The 19,347-nt window shown below is 45.7% G+C and overlaps 1 protein-coding gene across 5 annotated transcripts; it reads right to left on the bottom strand.

Moving 5' to 3' along the window:
• DYRK2 (dual specificity tyrosine phosphorylation regulated kinase 2) lies at positions 2,338–18,955 on the bottom strand. Of its 5 annotated transcripts, none has more exons than XM_021091961.1 (3): positions 18,490–18,955; positions 17,730–17,878; positions 2,338–10,448 (listed from the first exon to the last, which is right to left on the bottom strand). In XM_021091961.1, the coding sequence occupies exons 1-3, from the start codon at positions 18,536–18,538 to the stop codon at positions 8,841–8,843; spliced, it is 1,806 nt and encodes a 601-aa protein (XP_020947620.1). In that variant the 5' UTR covers positions 18,539–18,955; the 3' UTR covers positions 2,338–8,840. The 5 variants fall into 5 exon arrangements, with proteins under 5 accessions (XP_020947620.1, XP_020947624.1, XP_020947623.1 ...); XM_021091965.1 differs by lacking the exon at positions 18,490–18,955 and adding an exon at positions 11,302–11,428 and having other exon boundaries at positions 17,730–17,789; XM_021091964.1 differs by lacking the exon at positions 17,730–17,878 and having other exon boundaries at positions 18,490–18,836.

The raw sequence follows: 19,347 nt of genomic DNA, 5'->3' as shown, positions 1-19,347 counted from the left end.
GGCGTCTCCAGATGAGAGAGGTGATGGGTTTGTAGGGAACGCCCAGGGGGTAGGATGGAGGGAAGCAGGGAGAAACATTCCACGGTCCCCCCTCACCTCAGGTCCACCCACCTTCTAGTCTGCAACACTTCCTTCCAGACGCTAAGAAATGATGGCCAGTGTGAGCTTTTTAGCTGGGGCCACCTTGCCCAAGCTCACGTAAAGGAGGGCTTTTGTGAAGGAAGTGATATCTGGTCTGGGCTGGGGCCCGTAGGAAGCAGCACAGATTAGGAAAGGCACCCTTGTCAGAGAAAAGAGAAGGGGGAGAATCATTGCCTTTTGGTTACAGTTATTAGTGGCTGTGAGCTGAGAATGTGGTATCTTTGAGGAAACCACAAGACAAATGGCTTCACCTTTCCAAAAGAATTATCCTGCATGTCCTTACTCTGCAAAAACCCCAGTCTACCCCCTTGCAGTACGCCAAAAATCTCATATATGAGTTGCTTAATAAATATTGGATCACCAGATGAATGAATGATATATGACATGCCTTAATTAGAGCAGTTCTCTTCCAGAATGCCCTTTTGCTCTCTACCAGTCAGAATTCCATCAAGACCTGGCCAGAGACCAACTCCTTGAAGCTTTTCTTATCCAGCAGCAACACAAATACTCTATCCTTGCTCAGAATTTTGTCTTTTATTGTTCTCAGATTGTTTAATGTTTTCTGCCTATTCTTGTCTTCCCAATTAATATAAAGTCCTGAAGGCCAGGGACCTATCTCCTCCTTTTTTGGGGGGGGGCGGGTAGGTTGGGGAGGGGGTTTGTTTTGGTGTGTTCAGATGCCTTGTAGGGTAAATGTTTAATTTCTATGGAAAGAAGGAGGGAGGGAAACCTAACCAAGAGGAGAGCTGTCTTTGGGGCAAAATCTGGCTTAGCTGATCTCTACAATCCCCTTTTCCCATCTTTTTTTTTTTTTTTTTTTCCTTTTTAATAAATGTTTAAATGTAAAATTTCTTGAAAAAATTTAATTGAATTAATAAATGAGATTTGACTCAAAGGCTTCAAATTTCAGCAAGAGATAAATAGCTTACTAGTACTTCATAATACCTCTGTAAACAAAGGCGCAGATTTCCTCCCTTCTCTTTTCTCCAACAAATCAGATACTATAATTCTTTCGCCACACTGTAGCAAATCAGACATAGCAACAGCTTTTTATGCACAAAGAAACACCACACTTATTTCCACCTTAATATTTCTGCATCCTAAAAGGCCCTCCAATCTATCCTCTTTTCAAATCTCCATTTCTGCTCTCTGGTCTCATTGGCCATCTCTTGTGAACACATTCCATTGGTCTTTCTTCATCTACTCTGACCCTTCTCAGTACATGCTGCTAGACAGCCAGCAAGAGCCCATTTACTCATGGCATCTTCCTCCTTAAAATCCCGTGGTTGCTTGCACATTGGATAAAGACCAAAGTCTCTAACAGCACCTACACGGCTTGGCACCATAGGTGGAGGTCTGAGAACCCATCAGCCCCCCAGCTTCGTGTCACACCAAGTTGTCTTATTCCCGTGGTTCTTGCAAGCTCCAGCCACAAGGACCTTTCTTTAATCACTCACAACACCTTTCTTCCTTAGCTCAGCATTTCTGCCCATGCTCTCCTTCCTCAGCTCAAAAGCTCTTTTGTTCACTAGGAAAGCCATTCTTGATCCACACGAGACAACACAAGCTCCCCCTTCCATTAGCCACACACTCAGCACCACTTGCTTTCCTTCATAGCACTTATTACATTTGCAATTATTTGTTTATATAATTACTTGTATAAATGCCTTGCCTTCCCAACCACTCCCAAAACTGTCAGGACAGGAACTATGTCTGTTTTGTCCACCAATATGTATCATTAGTCCTTAAGTAATATTAGGCATTTAATAAATATTTAACAAATGAATGCCATCTGTGATAGATGTTAATAAGGTGGATGTCTAGGGATTTTCTTGTTTTGTGTTTTAAATTTAAGCCTACTCAGGTCAAAATTCGAGTGAAGTGAATTCTAGGAAAAGGGGAAATTAGGTTGGGTATTCCTCTTCAGACAAAAGGATGACAAATTAGCCCAAACTTAGCCACTTCTTTCCTATAAATCTACGTAAATTGCTTAGACACTAATCACATCCCCCCTAGGTCCCCAAACAACTGAAAGCCATTCAATAAGCTCTTATTTAAATGAACTGAGCCTGCTTATGGGTTTTGGTTTTGCAAATAACACACTTCATTTTTACGAGTAAAGAAATAGTCTATTTAAAACTCTTCAAACTTAGAAGGGGAAATAATTTGGGATAAAAAGCAAGGAAAGACACAGTATTTTTGTTTGTAAAATTGGTTTATTTACAATTTGGTATTATTAAATTGTATTTGGAATGCTGATTTTTAAATATTTCCCTGGCAGGCATTCTATGTTTTCTTAAATATGGAGGCAAAAAGAGAGGAAACCTGAGTAAGTTTAAGAGATTTACCTTCCGCTACAGTCAGTAAAATTTAAATTTTGATCCCTGAGAAGAGTCAAAAAATATTTTTATACATTCAAATGTAAAAAGCACGTTTCCAGAACAAAAAATAAAGACTAAAGCTACCATTCTTAATCTCTCCACATATGGCAATATGAGACGTCCTTCTTTCTTAAATTAACTGAGGGGCATGTACACAATGCATTCTAGTTATTAGATGCAGCTAAAGAGACTAAGATGCTCCAGTCCTCAGTTTTTTTTTTTTTTTTTTATGTGTGTGTGTTTTGGTCTCATAGTTTCTCACCTTAAAAAAAAAAAAAAATCCTGGAAACTGATACGAATTAATTCAAATAGAAATGTCCACTGCTAGCTCAAATTTTCTCCCCTTTCTAAATCTTTGGTTGTGATGCACAATTAGGGATTTTCCTTTACTGCCTAAGACCAAAGTTCTTTATCGGATCACAACCCGAGGCCCAAGCAGTTTTTGCAAAGTCACTTTGGAGCGAGTCACTTCAGTTGCCCCGAATGTGAAATGAGGGTAATTATACCTCACAGGGATGTATAAGGCTGAACTGATGTTCATACAACACTGAGATCTGGGAGGCTTTTTTCTTAAGGAGCAAGGCTGTGGAACACATGTGAGGTATTACATAGCCTGCTGCTCCTTATTATAGATGACTAGTTAATACTCCTGAAATGAAAACTTTCCTTGGAGGAATGAATATTAATTCATTAGTTTGCTCATTAAACGTCCTTAAGAAGCAAAGGAACAGCAGTTATGTCCCCTCCTCCCATATATATGAGATGTAGCACAGATATTAAAGATGTGACCACAGCAAAATGCTAAGTCAAAATCAAACCGAATCAACCAAATCCTTTGCAAGAGGTAATTTTCTTCTGTACATGTAACACAAAGACAAGTCATTTTTCATCTTTGGATGGTGTTCAGTATCTCTAATGACAACTGTTTATTTGCTTAATGGCCCAAAGGAAACACAGTGTAATTCAAACTTTTTAAAAACAATGAAACACAGTCACAAATACCCTTTCCTCCAATCTCAATGCTCTCTTACCAAAGCAAAAACTAATCAAACTAATTTCCCTTTCTCTAAAAGACCACTGCCAGTGCTAGCTAGGACCATCCTCCGGTGCTAGTTTGAAGGCAACTGCCTGGTGCCTTTCCAAAAGGGAAAAAGTTATAGAAACGCAAATAGAATAGAGCAGCTATCAATTTAAGAAAGAATTTTGAAAAGATCTGGTGGTAAGAGAATGACTGGGAGCTGTAATCTGTTCTAAGCCAGAGCTGAACAATCTATTTTAAATTTAAATTGCTGCTTTAGCATCAACTTTCATTTTTATTCATAATGCACATCTCTTAAAAATTTAAACCTAAATAGATGGGGTTTCTCGGTTGCTATATTTTCACTGGGTAAGAACTCTGAGAAGCAACTGTGTTAGTCTCTAGCCTAGGCTATGATGAGACCAAGTCCGGGATTGGGAACTCCGGCGGTATGCCCTTGTTTTAGCAAATCCCACTTCTGCTGCAGGAAGCCACACTAAGTAATTCTTTGGCTGTTAGTGGCAGGAGGGGTGTAAATAAAAATGTGAGGTAGTTCTTTCCACAAGAGGGAAATATTTGTCTACATAATACCCCTGCAATGTCTGACAAATTACCAGAGCATCTGCTCGCTGTCATCTGTGAGTAAACTCTTAGCTTGGTATTAACTGAACTTGACAAATCATGAGCCAGTTGCAGTTCACAGGCCTTATTTTCTGATCCAGTCATGACAAAAGGATCCGTTAAAACTCCCAAAAATGTGAACCAAAGAGCCCACCAAGTACAATGGCAAAAGCATAACCATTAAAAAGCATATGGGGGAGTCAGGAAAAGCACATGAGAATAATTTACCAGATCTTGTGTACCAGAAAAGAATGAAGGCTGGGGGGCAGGGAGGGGATAATTTAGACTCTGCTCCCCCACAACTTAACTAGCAACCTGAAAGTTAAAAAACAAACAAACAAAAAAAACAACCCTCCCCCTCCCCAATTTCTAGCAAGATACTAGATCTACATGACAGAGAACATAGCAGGGGCTCTATAAAGGAAAATTAACACTGAAATACTAAAAGTAAAAGAACAGAATATGAGAAAAGCAAGAGTTACCAAGTAAAACTTGTCTTACTTGGAATTGGTACATTTATATGGTACAAATTAAAAAAAAAAAATCAGTGATTGCTGAAAAATACTTGTATGCTAAACTCTCTCCAGGCTACCAGACCAAGAGTAATACCAGAAATAGATCAGGAGTAAAATTATAGTTAGAAAAGGGGAGAAAAGTAAGGTAGGACATTAAAATTTTATTCTGAAATTATCTCTGGCCACGACAATAAAATTTAACAAATATTCACTGAACAGTCTTACTCCTGTCATCAGCTGTACAATACATACAGTATCATAGAACTGGCCACTGGGATTAAAATCCACTAGAACATTATTTCATGTTAAGTGGCGACAGCAGCATCTCACAGAAATTTTTACATACATATATACACAGTCCACATTCAACCATTTTCACATATTTTCAGTACACACAGTTGCAGCATATTACAGTCACGTGTCTAAGTTGTTGCTCGATAAAAACCCAAGCCACTGCCTAGACATAACTGTAGCAGTTGAGCTGAGTATAATTACAATTTTAATCTATGTCCATAGCAGAGAGATGTACAAGCCCCTAAGAAACAAAGAGTTCACAAATACTTTTTTTTTTTTAATGCTACCACAGCATTATGTTGGGCAATATTAAAACCTGTACCAACCAATCAATTGTTTTTTTTTAAAAAGTCTTCTGCTTACCAGAATATTCTTGATGAAAAAAATTACAAAAATGAATGCTCTTCAAAATAATTCACACTTTGAAGATTCCAATATGGCCCAATGCTACTGATGCCTAAAGTGTCTCCTAACATTCTGATGGAGTCCTTCCACATGACTCCAAACCACCCATTAAGTTTAAAAGTGGCTTAAGTGCCTTGCACCCAAATAGTAAAAATCCCTGGCCATCCTTACTAGAGCCAGGCACATAGAAAAGGAATGCACTTTGGTTCATACCAAATGCCCTGGGATTAATCACACTATAAAATTAAATGGTCTGAGGTAAATTTTTACAAATACAGTTGATTTTTGTCTAGTGTCATTCGCCTAACAACAACAACAAAAAATATATCATTTAAAAAATCAGTCTGATGTTAAGATACAACAGAGACCATCTTTAACCCCTTACACCTAAGAAGTCCCTGTGTAACTAACCAGTGGTTACCTTTCTCCGTGCCTGACGATGATTCACGCCTTATGGTTTCTATTAAGGCCTGTGAGTAACTGGATGTTTAAGACAGATAGATGGATCTTTGCAGAGGTGGGTTCCGGCCTTACTGTCTAGTATTCAAAGAGTTAAAGAGGTCAAAAAATGCAAGCCCTACAACATGGCGTTCAGAACAAAAGGCACATTGTCAACACTAAGGGCACAATTTCTCCTCTACTGTTCGTCTACACTGCCTTGCATCACTGTGGTTTCACTCTTGTGGCAATACACTGAAGTGGTAATGCACGCTCTGGGGGTGCAAGAAACGGAGCCAGATGAGACCGCGACCAAAGACAAGACGACACTGTGCTATTCCTAAATCTGAAAACGGCTCAGACATCCCTAGACAATGGTAACCTGTGAGACCAAGGATGGTTTCCAAGTCAACTCCGAGTAGCCTATCAGAGCCCTTCATTCGTTTGTTTGAAAATCACGATGCAGTATTTTTTTTTTTTGACATTATAATGAAGCTAGCATTTTTTAAAAAGCAGCTCTAGTACTAAACACTGAACATGGTGGCTCTGGTGAATAAGGTAAATGTTACTGTATTTAGGGGGTGCGGTGTCAGGGGAAGCCCCGTAGCGCTTACACAGTATAGTTTGGCTTAAAAGTTTCCGGTTACATTTGTGAATAAAGACAGTCACAAATGCACTGTTGGCATCTAAAGAACCAGTTTTATGTGGTGGGAGAGGAGACAAGCAGTATTAGTCCATTTATAAATTTTCACATGTATAATCATTTTATAGGGAAATTCATATTAATGGTAGGCTCAGGTTCACATACTTAAAACCCAAAAGTGAAAATCTTGAGAGTACATACGGAAGAGGAGCATTGCAAGGGGAAAACAGCCTTTCTGTTTTTGCTTATATTTTAACGACTTAAAGACACGAACCCTCATTAAAGAGGCTTGTGGTTTTACAAAGCCACCACACCAAGTCTTACGCTTCTTATGCCTTTAAGCCAAAATTGGAATAGTTAATACACAATCTTTAAGCTCTATAAGCCACTGATTGGGAGCATCATCACATGAGCATCATTTAAAATGCAACTTACTAATGTATTATTGCACTTCCACAAATTACACAGAAATGTGTACAACAGGCTAAAGAATTTGGGGAAAGAAGCTATAATTTCTACAAGTATAAATTAATTTATCGGTGACGCCCTTAAATAGTAAAGCAAATACCAACATCACTATCTTATTAATAAGCTAATCTTATTACTGTGTTTTTTGGCAAATATCTGTAATATTTCCTGAGCATTTTTCTCCACCATCAACTGACAAAACCTCAAGATAAGTCAAGTCTTTTGCTCAAAGCTACTTTTTGACTTTTTTTTTTCAAAGTAAGAGAAACTGTAGGATTAATATTAAAAGAACTTAACCGGAAACTTTCTTGGCCTCACTGGGGACCATGCTTTAAGTACTTGTAAATCAATTTACAGGCAATACAATAATATCTGTGCATATAAAAGAGTAATTGATCCTAATTTATACTACCCCAAACCTATTGTCCAAACAGGCAAAATCTTTCTATATTAAATTGCACACACTAAAAAAATTTTTTCCACGTGCCTTGAAATTGATATATATCACTGCTCATACATTAGTGATAAAATACTGAAATTTTCACTGTGAAAAGAATATAGTATTCGGAGGAGAAACTATTCTTTTACCTCACTCGCAGTTACTTTTCCAGGTAAAGTGTCATTCCCACAAAAACAATCAGTGCAATCCAAATGAAAGTAAAATAAAACAGAGGAATGCAACTTCTGTGGTTCTTCTAATGATGCAAAGAATAAGTCAAATCATTTAACTTGAGACTCAACTCTTCCTCCTGTGAATTTGTTAAAATCAGCTTTGCTGAACAAGCACAGTGATTTCTGTCCATGAAGAGGATCTTCAACCCTCTTTTTCTTTTAAAGAGTTGATGCTTTCCCAGGCTAAGAGAACCTTACGGTGGCACCTGAAAAAATGTAAACTCACTCTAATCTGCTAAACCTCTTTGGAACTATGGAAATCCCCATCTTAAGCAGCTAGGCTGTCCTTTCGGAAATTCGAATATACAACGATGGTCATAATCTCAGCTGAAATGTCTTTCTTCTGTATTAACAGTCTGGGATGTATATTGAAAGGAAGAAAAAAACTTAAATGCAAGCAACAGATGTGGGGTGAAGAGGAACAGCAGGAAGAAAAGCAAAGAGAAGGGAGGAACAGTTCGTGAAATGCATTTCTAAATTTAGGTGCACAACCAATTCTGTTAAACAAGGCTTCTTTGCAAAAGAGCTCACTGGTCACATTAGAGAATTTAGAGGAACACACATTTCCATTTTTCCACTGGGTAGGCCTGGCCGGCCTTTAGAAGGGCTGAATGCTAACTGGGCATTTCAACTTTGGGGATTTTATGTTTTTGTCTTTGAGCACTAGTTGAGGGGGTGGGGTGGGGGAAACCTCTTAAGGTGCAGTTTTTCTTAGAATATCATTTTTGTCCTGACCATTCCCCTCCCACCATCACTCCCACCAGGGCGACTTGGGGAGAATGGAAGCAGGACAGGCTACACCTGTGCATGAACCTGGAGTGTGGATGGGGGGGACGACTCTGGAAGCAATCACCCTGGGGAGAAGAGACTATGAACCATGAAAACATAGTGAATGTCTTTGACACCAATCTGCGGATGCGCGGCAGTCATGACATAATCAATGGCCTGCCACTGATGTTTATTACTCTGCCACACTAAATACAGTAAGGCTCATCGTACTTTTAGAACACAAAAACAGCTCCAGAAAGTATAAAAACTTAAAGCATTGTCCCCATGTATTTTATAAAAACAAAACAAACATCTTTCTTACATTAAAATAAGTGCTGAAAAGATACAAATGAGTCGAGTTATTGAGCAAATAAAAACAGGTCTGAGCTACTCCTTTTCAACCCAGTAAGGCTCAGCAATGTCGTATCTTTCAGAATTACCAGCAATGGGCGGGGGTGGGGGGGACGGGACTCAGCTCAGCTAACAAGTTTTGGCAACACTGTCCTCTGCTGAATATTCCCGTTGGCATCTGTCATCTGTGCCAAATTAGTCCTCAGTTTGGAAGCTGAGCTGGAAGGTGGAGGTAACTTGGAAATGGATGTGATAGCACCAGTGCTCTCGGTGATCCTTTTCACTGACGTCTTCTCCCCCGTCGGAGGCTTTGGCAGCCGCCTCCTCAGCCAAGGGTGCCGCAAAGCCTGGCCAGGGGTCATGCGAACCGCAGGATCCCACTCTAAACACTGTTTTAAGAAGTCAAGGAAAAGGGGGTCGTCACACCCCTTCAGTGCATTCCCCCACTCTCTGCTCTCTGGTGGGCCCCGCAGTTTCCCCCTCCGGGAACGGCCTCCGTTGAGAACCACGGAGCCGTCCGAGAGAGTCGTGACAGTGCAGTAACGGGGATAACCCTTGGAGCTCACAAAATTTTTGGCTCGTTTGGAGGCATCCAGCAGTTTCTGGGAGGGCATGCCCAGCAGTTCAATCATACAGGCTAGCTGGTCCCCTTCGTCCTCCCCAGGCAAGAGGGGGTAACCAGTGAGGAGCTCCGCGAGGATGCAGCCCAGGCTCCACATGTCAATGGGCATGCCGTACCTGGCGCCCAGGATCACTTCCGGGGCCCGGTAAAAACGGGACTGGATGTATGTGTAGACCCGCTGATGCTCGTAACAACTGGAGCCGAAATCAATCACTTTAATCCCACTTCTACCCTGCTGCTTCAATAAAATGTTCTCAGGCTTCAGGTCACAGTGAATGATCCTGTTTTTGTGCAGAGCGTCCAGGCACTGCAGGATGGAGTGGGCAAACTTGCGAACCAAAGGCAGGCTGAAGCCCTGGAACTTGTTCTTCTTGATGAGCTCGTAGAGGTTCATGCTCAGCAGCTCGAACGTCATGCAGATGTGGTTGCGGAAGGTGAAGTTCTCCAGCATGTGGATGACGTTCATGGTGTTGTCCTTGTCCTGCTTGCGCAGGTGCTCCAGGATGCGGATCTCCTCGGCCGCCTGCCGGTGGAAGCGCTTCTCGTTCCGCACCATCTTCAGAGCCACGTGCTGGTGGACTTTGTGGTCGTAGGCCTTGACCACCTGCCCGAAGCTCCCCTTCCCAATGACCTTGAGGACCTCGTACCTGTAGGCCACGTGATCGTGGGGCACCTGCACGTAGGATCCCTGGTCATCATCGTAGCCACCGTTGTTGGGCCCGCCTGTCATGCCCTGGCGCTTCTTTGCATTTGGACCCAAGAAATATATCTCAGGGTAGCTGAAAATCTCATGGTGTTCAAAGCTGGTTAGTTTTTGCATGTATTGCTTCATTGCTTGCTCGGGTGTCATGGGAGTGGCTTTCACCTTCCCCATGCCTTCCAGAGACTTCAGAGAGGTGGAGCTCCCCTGCCGTCTGTGGATGCTCTCCAGCTGCCGCTCCGGCACCACGGGCAACCCCGTTTTGCCCACTGTTGTAAGCCCATTTGGTTGTGTCGTGAGCACTGTCCGCTTGTTGCTGTTATCCTCAAACAGCTGCTGAACCTGGATCTGTCCGTGGCTGTGGCTGCCGACGTGTAGGTGATCATTCATTGTGTGCTTACTGCCGCCAATCTGGAATTCGGAAAGGAAACATCAATTGGAGGGAAGACGTCTGTCTGTTCAAAAGGGACATTTTACATGCGGGCCCCTGCCCCCACCTTGACCAACTCCGGTTTGCTGTGTATTTACAGCCAGGATCAGGTTTCTTAAACGGAAAGAGTTGTGCACACAGGAGGGACCTTGTGAACATCCCGACAGGGAGAGAGGACGGGATGCTGACAGCCACAGGCGAAAGAAAAGAAGGAGCGGTCAGAGGCTAGGGTGGGCTATGAAAGGAGGGATCCAGAAAGAACAACCCCACAAATGCTACTCCTAACAAAGAGTTCCCTGTGCATGTTTTCAGAGTCCTTAGAGTAAGCTCTTGGTAGGCAGAGACCACGTTTTGGTTCATCGTTCTTTACCTAACCTTTAGCACAGGGCCTGGCGTATCACAGACCTTCCCCTCCACCCATCCTAGGTGTCAAGATGAAAGGGAACACAGAAAAGCACCCACCGGTCAGCCCCGCCCCCAGAATGTAACATTTTTCACGTTTCACTTGGTAGCTTCTTTATTCCCGTGTGGGCAGAGACCAGGTCAGTCTTGTTTACTACTCTTTCTCCAGCTTTTAGCTCTATTCTGAGAACAGTACTGTCTTGATTCTGGCTCCTCCCCCCTACTTGGAAATCCAACTAAATTACACCTAGCAAAGGGCATGATCCAGAAGCAAAGAAAAGTCTGCGTGTAGGCTAGAAAGATTCCCGTGGAGATATGCACTGCAGTATCTTGTAAACCCAAACCTATTTTTAAGTTTCTGGGCTTCACTGACTGGGATGTCCATTTAAGGCCATTCAGCCCAACACACCGCCCGCCACCCTCTGTGCTTTCCTTTGGTCAATGGCTTGGCTCTCTGCAAGACATGTATTTCTCCAGGCTGCTGGGAGACTCAGCTTTCCAACAAGGAATACAAAGTAGCGACTTCTATTTCAGGCACACATGCCATCCCGGAACATTCCTGTCTGAACAAAAGGATGGTGTAAGCCAGGCAGCCCCAGCCTTCTGACTGAGAAGCTACTTGGCATTTCTTTCTGAGGCCAGGGGTAGAAGAGGCATTTCTTTCTGAGGCCAGGATCCCCTCCCTCCCCGTTAGGACTTCTTGCCAGCCTCAGACACTCACTCACCAGTCTTAAAAGCACCGCCCTAGGTGATTTTTATACCAAATCCTAAAGATGAACATTTCATTCATTCAGCCAGTATAAGCTGAGGTCTGGCCATACACATGGCAGAGTCCCTGCCCTTTAGGAGCGTACGATCAACTAGCTGAAGTCCTCTGCCATCCAGAATTTTTTCCGTTATCTCCTCCTAAATCCTCCCTCTTGGACTTTACATGTATCACTAAAAGTGTAGAAGTGCCCTATGTAATATCACAATTCAAAAAAAGGTGTGAGATGACACAGATTACAAAATGAAATTCCTAGTCGCTTCTTTTTTGTTTGTTTTTGTTTTGTTTGCTTTTGTCTTTTTGCCTTTTCCTAGGGCCGCACCTGCGGCATATGGACGTTCCCAGGCTAGGACTCTAATCGGAGCTGTAGCCTCCAGCCTACACCACAGCCACAGCAATGCAGGACCTGAGCCACGTCCTCGACCTACACAACAGCTCACGGCAACATCGGATCCTTAACCCACTGAGCGAGTCCAGGGATCGAACCCACAACCTCATGGTTCCTAGTCGGATTCGTTAACCACTGAGCCATGATGGGAACTCCCCTAGTGCTTTTTACTAGCAGACCAAGACCTTCAAGTTTCCTTTAACGGATGCACAGCACACACACGGACTATCTGAGCAATGAGCTTTCTCTCTGCATTCTTCTAAAACAAAATAGACTGTAACACAGGACTCACACCTGTCTGAAGTGTGATTTCACAGACTGAGGGATTTAATTTCTCAGATTTCTGGAAGATTTCCAGTTGAACCCTTTTATAAAGCTTATAGATGATATTGCATGCTAAGTGAACTCGTCTTCTGTCAGGGCTGCTGGACAGGTTATTTTATCCTCATTCTATGCCAAAGGCAGAGCAGTTCATCAAAATGAATTAGGAAAGCCTTGGGTATACACAAAAGTAGTACAGGCTTGTCCACATCTTTTTGTTCCCAAGCCTCACTCTCTGTACTTTCTCTTCTTCCCCGTTACAGTCTTTCAAGCACCAGGGAATAAAAGGCCCTGACATTAGAAATCTCTGTCTCCTAGAGAACCATTCTCTTCAGGGCAGCACAGAGAGATTTCAGAAGAAAAACCAATGTTACCGGTATACATGCTACAAAAGCATGAGGCTTCACCGGGGACAAAATTAACCTTAGGGTTCTGGGAACTCCTAAACAGAGAGCAAAGTAAAACGTTCTGAGCTTGAGAAATGCACTGTGGTTTTTGCAATAGCAATTTGAACGTTCTGCATAATTTAAAATACCATCACAAAAGCTGAATGACTAGAACTAAAGAGAGTTTGCCAATTAACTGGATGGCCCTGTCTCTCCAACTACCTTCTCTTGTCTCTTCCACAGGGTTCCAGGCTCAACTCCCTTGTAACTCTCCCCAGTTGACTGCAGCCACAGCCAGGACTCCCACAACCCCCTAGAAGCTGATGTCCTTCACAGCCACACCTTTAGCTCAGACCTGCCCAATCCTGTCTCCTGAGCTTCAGATCCCCTCTCCATCCAACTACAGATCAGCTGCCTTTCCCACAAGCAGTTCACACTCCACTCATGCTTTTGCTACCAAAACTGTTTCCTCTCCTAATCCTCAATTTCTAGTCAACTAAAGGCTTCCCCTCCGTATAAGGCACTCAGTCTATCTCCGTGTCTGCCAACCTTCCTAAGTCTGAATTGAGCCCTGTCATTTCTATCTACCCCACACCCCTCCAGCCACACTGTCTCACCTCACACTCCAGCTGTCGCTCACTGGAACAAGGAAAGCAGCCTCCTAACACAGCCCCTGGCTACTAAGTCTAGAATTCCTCAAATCTCTTCTCTCCATGGTACTTCTGGAGGTACCACTGAAAATTACCACTCTGACGCTGTTGTTGCTTTTTTGCTTAAGGCCCACACAGGCACCCTATTTCTATAGATAACACAAGAACTTATAGGCAAGAACATGCGGTCCTAAATGAAGAGCCAATATGACCTGAGTCCTTCCAGTTCATCTACCACTGTCATAGTCGCTCTGAGAGAGAATAAGCAGCCGGATTCACCAAGACCCATGGAGACATCGCGTTCTTTTTCACTCCTAAGCTTTTGGTAAGGCCATGTTTCATAATGGTTAGGTGTCCAGGGATGTTCAATGAGACATGCAGGAAATGAATCTCAGCTCCACCTCTTAGTTGACCTTGGGCAATTTACTTGATTTCTCTGAACCTCAGTGTTCTTAGCTGTAAAAAGAAGGCAACAAAGCTACCTCATTAGGGCCATTAGGAGGATTAAATAAGGTAAAATGCATCAAGTGCTTAGTATAATACTGAGTAAAGGAGCGCTAGGATTACTGTCCTTTCTCAATGCTGCTTAGAATCTCCTCCTAACCAGGGCTACACGGTAAACTCCTACTCACCCTTCAATGCCCAGTTCAACTTTCACCTCCTCTGTAAAACGGGCCCTTTCCTTCCAAGGTGCTTATAGAGCACTGATAGGGTAAAACATTTATGTCGTTTTACACACTGTTTTCACACCTGAGGTACCCATCTGGCTGTGAGCAATTCCAGGGTGGGGTCACCTCTTATCTTTTTAAGTCCCTATTGACATAAGCCCAAACATACAGTAAGTACTTGGTTGATATCTGCTGAATGGAAGAACACATGTCAGCAACTCCTTATTGACTCTCACCTGAGTTATTCTTGAGAACTACCTTTGTACCTTCCTAAGAAAACATGAAGTTAACATCCAGGGAATGGAGACGTGTCCCTGGTGACCCAAGTCACAAGATACTGGGCCTGCAGTGCATCAGCAGAGACTTGCAGGCATTACGATACTAATATTTGCCTGTTAAAGAGTACCTGTTGAAGAATGGATCAACTAAACATCTAAAAGTGACATGTAGAGGCATTAAAACTTTCCAGTTGTTAAGAAGATTGATTTGAGAGACCCCAGTCAAGGAGGATTTTGTGTCTCAAACACTGTACAGGATTCTACAGTCACAATCCAGCTTGGAAGTGCAACGAACTCATCTCAAAAAGGGGAGAGTAAACCCCTAAAAAAAACCCAAAACATTTCCAGAGTACATACACCAGGACTACACCATAAACTCAAGGATGTTTAAAACCTCTCACTCACTTTTTCTTCCTTGGCAAAGTCTACCTAGCATAGCGCCTGTCCAATTTTAAAATACACACTGAATGAATGTAATTGTTAGGTACCCAAAATGTATGGGTGAAAGTAGAAAGACCAACAAAAGCCCTCTTTGAGCATGAAATATCTTAGCATTAGAAATTATGTAAGAACAATAGTCCAGCCAACTTGGTAGTTTCAAACTCTTCCAATAATAAAAGGGAAAACAGCAGATATTTCACTGTGCTAACATTCCTGGGTGTTTTAAAACATCTCTGAAGTCATCTTAGAAACACTGTATATTGTTCTGGGAAGAGAATTTGAGTCCCAAAAGATTGGAATTTTTGCTCCTCCTCAAACACACTGACCGTCTGTGTGGCCTGAGTCAACTGTCTACTTTTTCTTCTACCAAACATTACTATTTTTAAGATGGGACTATTTATCCTTTTTTAACTCCCATTATTTTATAAAGGTAAAACAGGTTAACTGGACAGTGCTTTAAATATTAAAACAATTATGAAAGTGATACAATACTGATATTTTAGAATTTGAAAAAAAAAACACATTAATACACCGTTAAAAGGAAAAAAACTAATAGGAATCAAAACAGCTAGCAGGTACACTTAAGGACAGCGATAAAAAAAAAAAAAAAAAAAAAAAAAAAAAAGACTAACTATACAATATATCCAGAGAGACAGCGAACAAAAAGGCAATGCACTAGATAAATTCCAAAGTTTACAATCCTTACAGCCATACATTTATCCACCTACTACATCATTTACAAGGGAAAATATGGGCAAACGCTTGTGACAAGACTCTTTCCCTCTCCTTAAAGTCCTTTCCCCCTACTCATTCTAAAATAGCTCTTCCTAGTTGTAACTGCTGTGGAATTAAAAACTAAAAACTTATGAACACCTGAAAGACATGGGGATATGAAATCTGCAAAGATTCTTGCATGTATAACAAAACTAATACAACTTCCTAGAATGAGCAACATAAAGCAGTATGTTAAAGCTGGACTCAGGAGGTCCTGGACTTTGGTTCCATCCTTGATAGGAACTGGCTGAGGAATCTTGACCAAACCAGTTCACTTGTCCAACTCCTTCCTCATCCGTACAGTGAAGGAGCAAAACGAGATAAACCCTGTGCTCCTTTTACTTGCCTGTTTCAGGAAGTCTGCAAGGTTGTGCAAATAAAATCAAACCTAAACAACAACCAAAACCCAAATTCACACTTTCACACCCAAGCCTCTAATGATGGACAGCGCACTAAAGTTTAGGTTAAGTTTACACACAGGTAAATCGGGTAGATAACCACAGCAGAATACAAACATCATTATTAGGAGTCCTGAGAAGCACCCACGAATCATTTCTGATCCACCACAGGCTCTTCCTCTAGTAGACATCTTTCGTTGTCTGTCATCTCATTACATATTTCAGTTGTAAGAGTCTCTGATTGTAAGCAGAGGCCCCCTGCCCCCACCACCCAGCCTCTTAAAAAAACTGGAATCCAGATGCCAACCAAGAAGTATTTCTTTCCCAGGTCACACCAAGTCATGTGATGATTACATACCCACATGGAAAAAAACTGGATGTTATATTTTCCAAATTGTCAGATGACTCCAAGCCAAACAAAGTGAAACACCTAAAATCCAATGGCAATTCCTCAACTAAAACGTCACTGTGACAAGTGACAAGCACATTCAACTCTTAAGAGAATCAACAGCCTACTGACAGATTCTCTTCCATCAACCACAGCCCAGCAGATTGTTTAACTTCTGTGCAGTGAATTCTTAGCCCCTGGGTCTAGATGTGTCAGAAGAGACAGAAAGAAAAAACTGTAGCAAAACATTTTCCTGTGGAGCTGTACACAGATGTCCAGGTCTAAGAGAAAATAGTCCACTCTAGCCATCCTCTCACAAATTGTCCCCCAGATAAACAAGTTTCCCCAAAACTCATGACCCTCAGGGCTGCTCCCCTGTAGGCTAGAAACAGCCTTTTCTACACGAACTTAACTTTCACTTGGCCAGCAAAGCCATATCCCTAGCAAGCATCCCTTATACAGAACCACCTTAGGAGATTCCTCTGCAAGATGCAGTTGTAAATAAGACCTTGGAAACCATCACCTCCTCCAGCGCACACCTCTGCTAAGCTGTCAGCCACCATCCAAGGGCATCTCTGGGAGCTGAGGACAGATACATACATGCCAGAAGTCAAGTCCGGCTTGCAGACCTCTGCAGCCACCAGTCCCACGCAGAGCTCTCCCCTCCCTCCCGGCTGGGCCTTCTGAGGGTCCACAGCACCAGTCAGATGCCCTGCCCTTCCCACCTCCCTCTGAGGCGAAGCCGGCCCTTTCCTTTTGAACAATATCCAACTGCAGAATCCTACGGGGATGGCTTGTTGTTTTGACTGCTGCCGTGGCTCGTATTTTTGTCAATGTTAATTATAATTTCTGCTGTGCTCAAACCTGTAGCACTCATAAAACATGCTTCCACACGCGGGGGACAATTGGCAGTGCTCCCTGCTGGCTGGAGCCAGGCCTCCTAGGCTCTTTGGGGATCGATTTTCCGGGCAGGACGGCCTGGCTGTCCCCTAACACATATGCTTCTATAAATACCCACTACCCAACGTGGTGGCGGTGGTGGTGGGGGGGTGTTTACCGGGTCAGGAAAAGGAGCGCTGGGAAGCAGGGACGGAAAAAAAAGGGAGAAGAGAGAAGGAAAGCAGTTAGGAGGAAGTGCCGAGGAAAAGAAGGGCAGGGGTGGGCGGGCTTCGGAGGGGAAGTGAGGGGCCCACGCCACGAATCTTCCTTTGTGGCTGCAGCTTTGGGCTCGCCCAAGTTCCAGAGGGCGGCGTCCCGGAGACGCCACTGGCCAGGGGCGTGGAGACACTCGCATTTCGACCTCTATATCCTCTCCCGGCCGCAGGATCCCCCAAGTCCGAGGGTTCGTGCCCCGGACCCCTCCCGCCCCGTCTCCTCGCGCTGCCCGCGGGCTGGATCTCACCGTGTGGGCTGCGGCGGCAGCGTTGCTGGCCCGGAGAGGCGGCAGGGCGATGGGGGAGGGCGGGCCGGTCCCCACTCCGCTCCGGGGGGCCCCTGCACCGAGCCCCGGGGAAGCCTGAAGCTGACGAACGGCGCTGTCCCCTCCTCGGCCTGGCAGCCACGCGCGGGAGGAGACAAAAGAGGGTCAAGGGGAAGAAAGTCACCCGGACCCCGTGGCCCCGCCCCACCCCTCTGGGCTGCGGAGCCCGCTCTCCCCCGGGCAGAGCCGGGACAGTAAACGCGGGCGGTCGGGGAGCGTTGGCAGGCCGGGGACGCGGATCCCCGGCGCGCCCCCGCGGGCGGGGCTCAGGCTGCTGCAAAGTTAAGTCGGGCCCCCGCGCGCAGGCGAGTTCGTGACCCCTCAGGGGAGCCCGGCAGGGGCGAGGCCGGCGGCACACGTTGCTGGCAGCTGCAGGCGGGGACAGGGGCTGCACCGCCAGCCTGGGCGCCGCCACCGCCTCGCCGAGCCCCGGGTGGGGAGGCCCCGGACGGCCCCTGCCGGCCCGCTCGGGGGAGCCTCGGGGGCCCGCGTGCAACAATGAGCCCAGCCGAGGCGAGGGCGCGCCGTCCGCCCCAGGATCCCTGCAGCCGCCCCGCCGCGGCGCAGACTTTGTTCGAGGTCCCGTTGGCAGCAGGCTCCCGCGCCACGAGGGCCGGCCCGGGGGCCGGCTGGGGCCACGGGGGCGGGAGCCCAGGGCGGCGCGGGGCCCGGGCCTCCTTACCGGTCGGGTAGGCGGCGGGAGCGGCGGCCGAAGGTTTCCTGGTTAACATGGCCGCTGGAGAGGAAAATGCATCTCAGGGCTGCCGTCTCCGCCGCCGCCCGTCCTGCTGCTACTTCTCGCGGCCGCCACCGCCGCCGCCTCCCGGTCGCCCTTCTCGCAGATCTCCGGCGCCTCCTCGCCGCCTCGCGTCAGCTACAGCCAGACACACACAGTCCACTGCATCCCCTCCGCCCGGGCCCGCCGCCGCGAGCCCTCCACTCTCCTCGCCGCCGCCGCCGTCCTCCTCTTCCTCGGGCGGCCGCAGCACCCCCCGGCCCGTGCACATGCCTCGCCCTCCCCGGCGCGCCGCGGGCCTCCCCGATTCCCTCACATAGGGCGCGGGGGAGCGGGCTGCGCCGCCTCGGCCGACTCGCTCGGGAGCCTCCTCCCGGGCCGCGCACGCGCGCCCCCGCGCACACTCGCCAGGCGCCCGCGCGCCGCGCGGCCGGGGAGGGCAGCCCCGCCCCCGCTCCCTCCGCTGCCAAGCAGGCCCCGCCCCCGGACTCCCCCCAGCCGCGCCACACACTCTCGCGCACACCCCTCCCCCACCCAGCCACCCACCGGAGTCCCTCCCTGCCACCCAATCATCTGCATAGCCACCCCTCCACGCGCTGGAAAACTCTGCCGCCTCCACTTGCTCGCCCTCAGCTTCCCTCCGGCCATCTGCACCTCTCCCTTCGGCTCCCCAGCTAACAACCTACTCCCCTCCCCTCCCTACTCCTCCTCGGCCTCGCCCGCCCCGGCTGCACCCCGCCTTCCCTACAGCGCAACCTACCGCTGCTTCCCTCCCACCGAAATCGCTGCAGAGACCCTGCCCTC

The sequence above is a fragment of the Sus scrofa genome, chromosome 5 (assembly GCF_000003025.6).
Source record: "Sus scrofa isolate TJ Tabasco breed Duroc chromosome 5, Sscrofa11.1, whole genome shotgun sequence".
NCBI classification, from domain to species: Eukaryota; Metazoa; Chordata; class Mammalia; order Artiodactyla; family Suidae; genus Sus; species Sus scrofa.
This window is presented reverse-complemented; position numbering and strand designations above follow the sequence as displayed.

What these genes read in the sequence shown, in the direction of transcription:
- DYRK2 (XM_021091961.1), bottom strand. Translation starts at nt 18,538, where the DNA reads ATGTTAACCAGGAAACCTTCGGCCGCCGCTCCCGCCGCCTACCCGACC. An exon ending in TCCCGCCGCCTACCCGACCG is followed by an intron (nt 17,879 to 18,489) that starts GTAAGGAGGCCC and finishes CGTGGCTGCCAG; the next exon opens with GCCGAGGAGGGGACAGCGCC. An exon ending in CTGCCGCCGCAGCCCACACG is followed by an intron (nt 10,449 to 17,729) that starts GTGAGATCCAGC and finishes TCCGAATTCCAG; the next exon opens with ATTGGCGGCAGTAAGCACAC.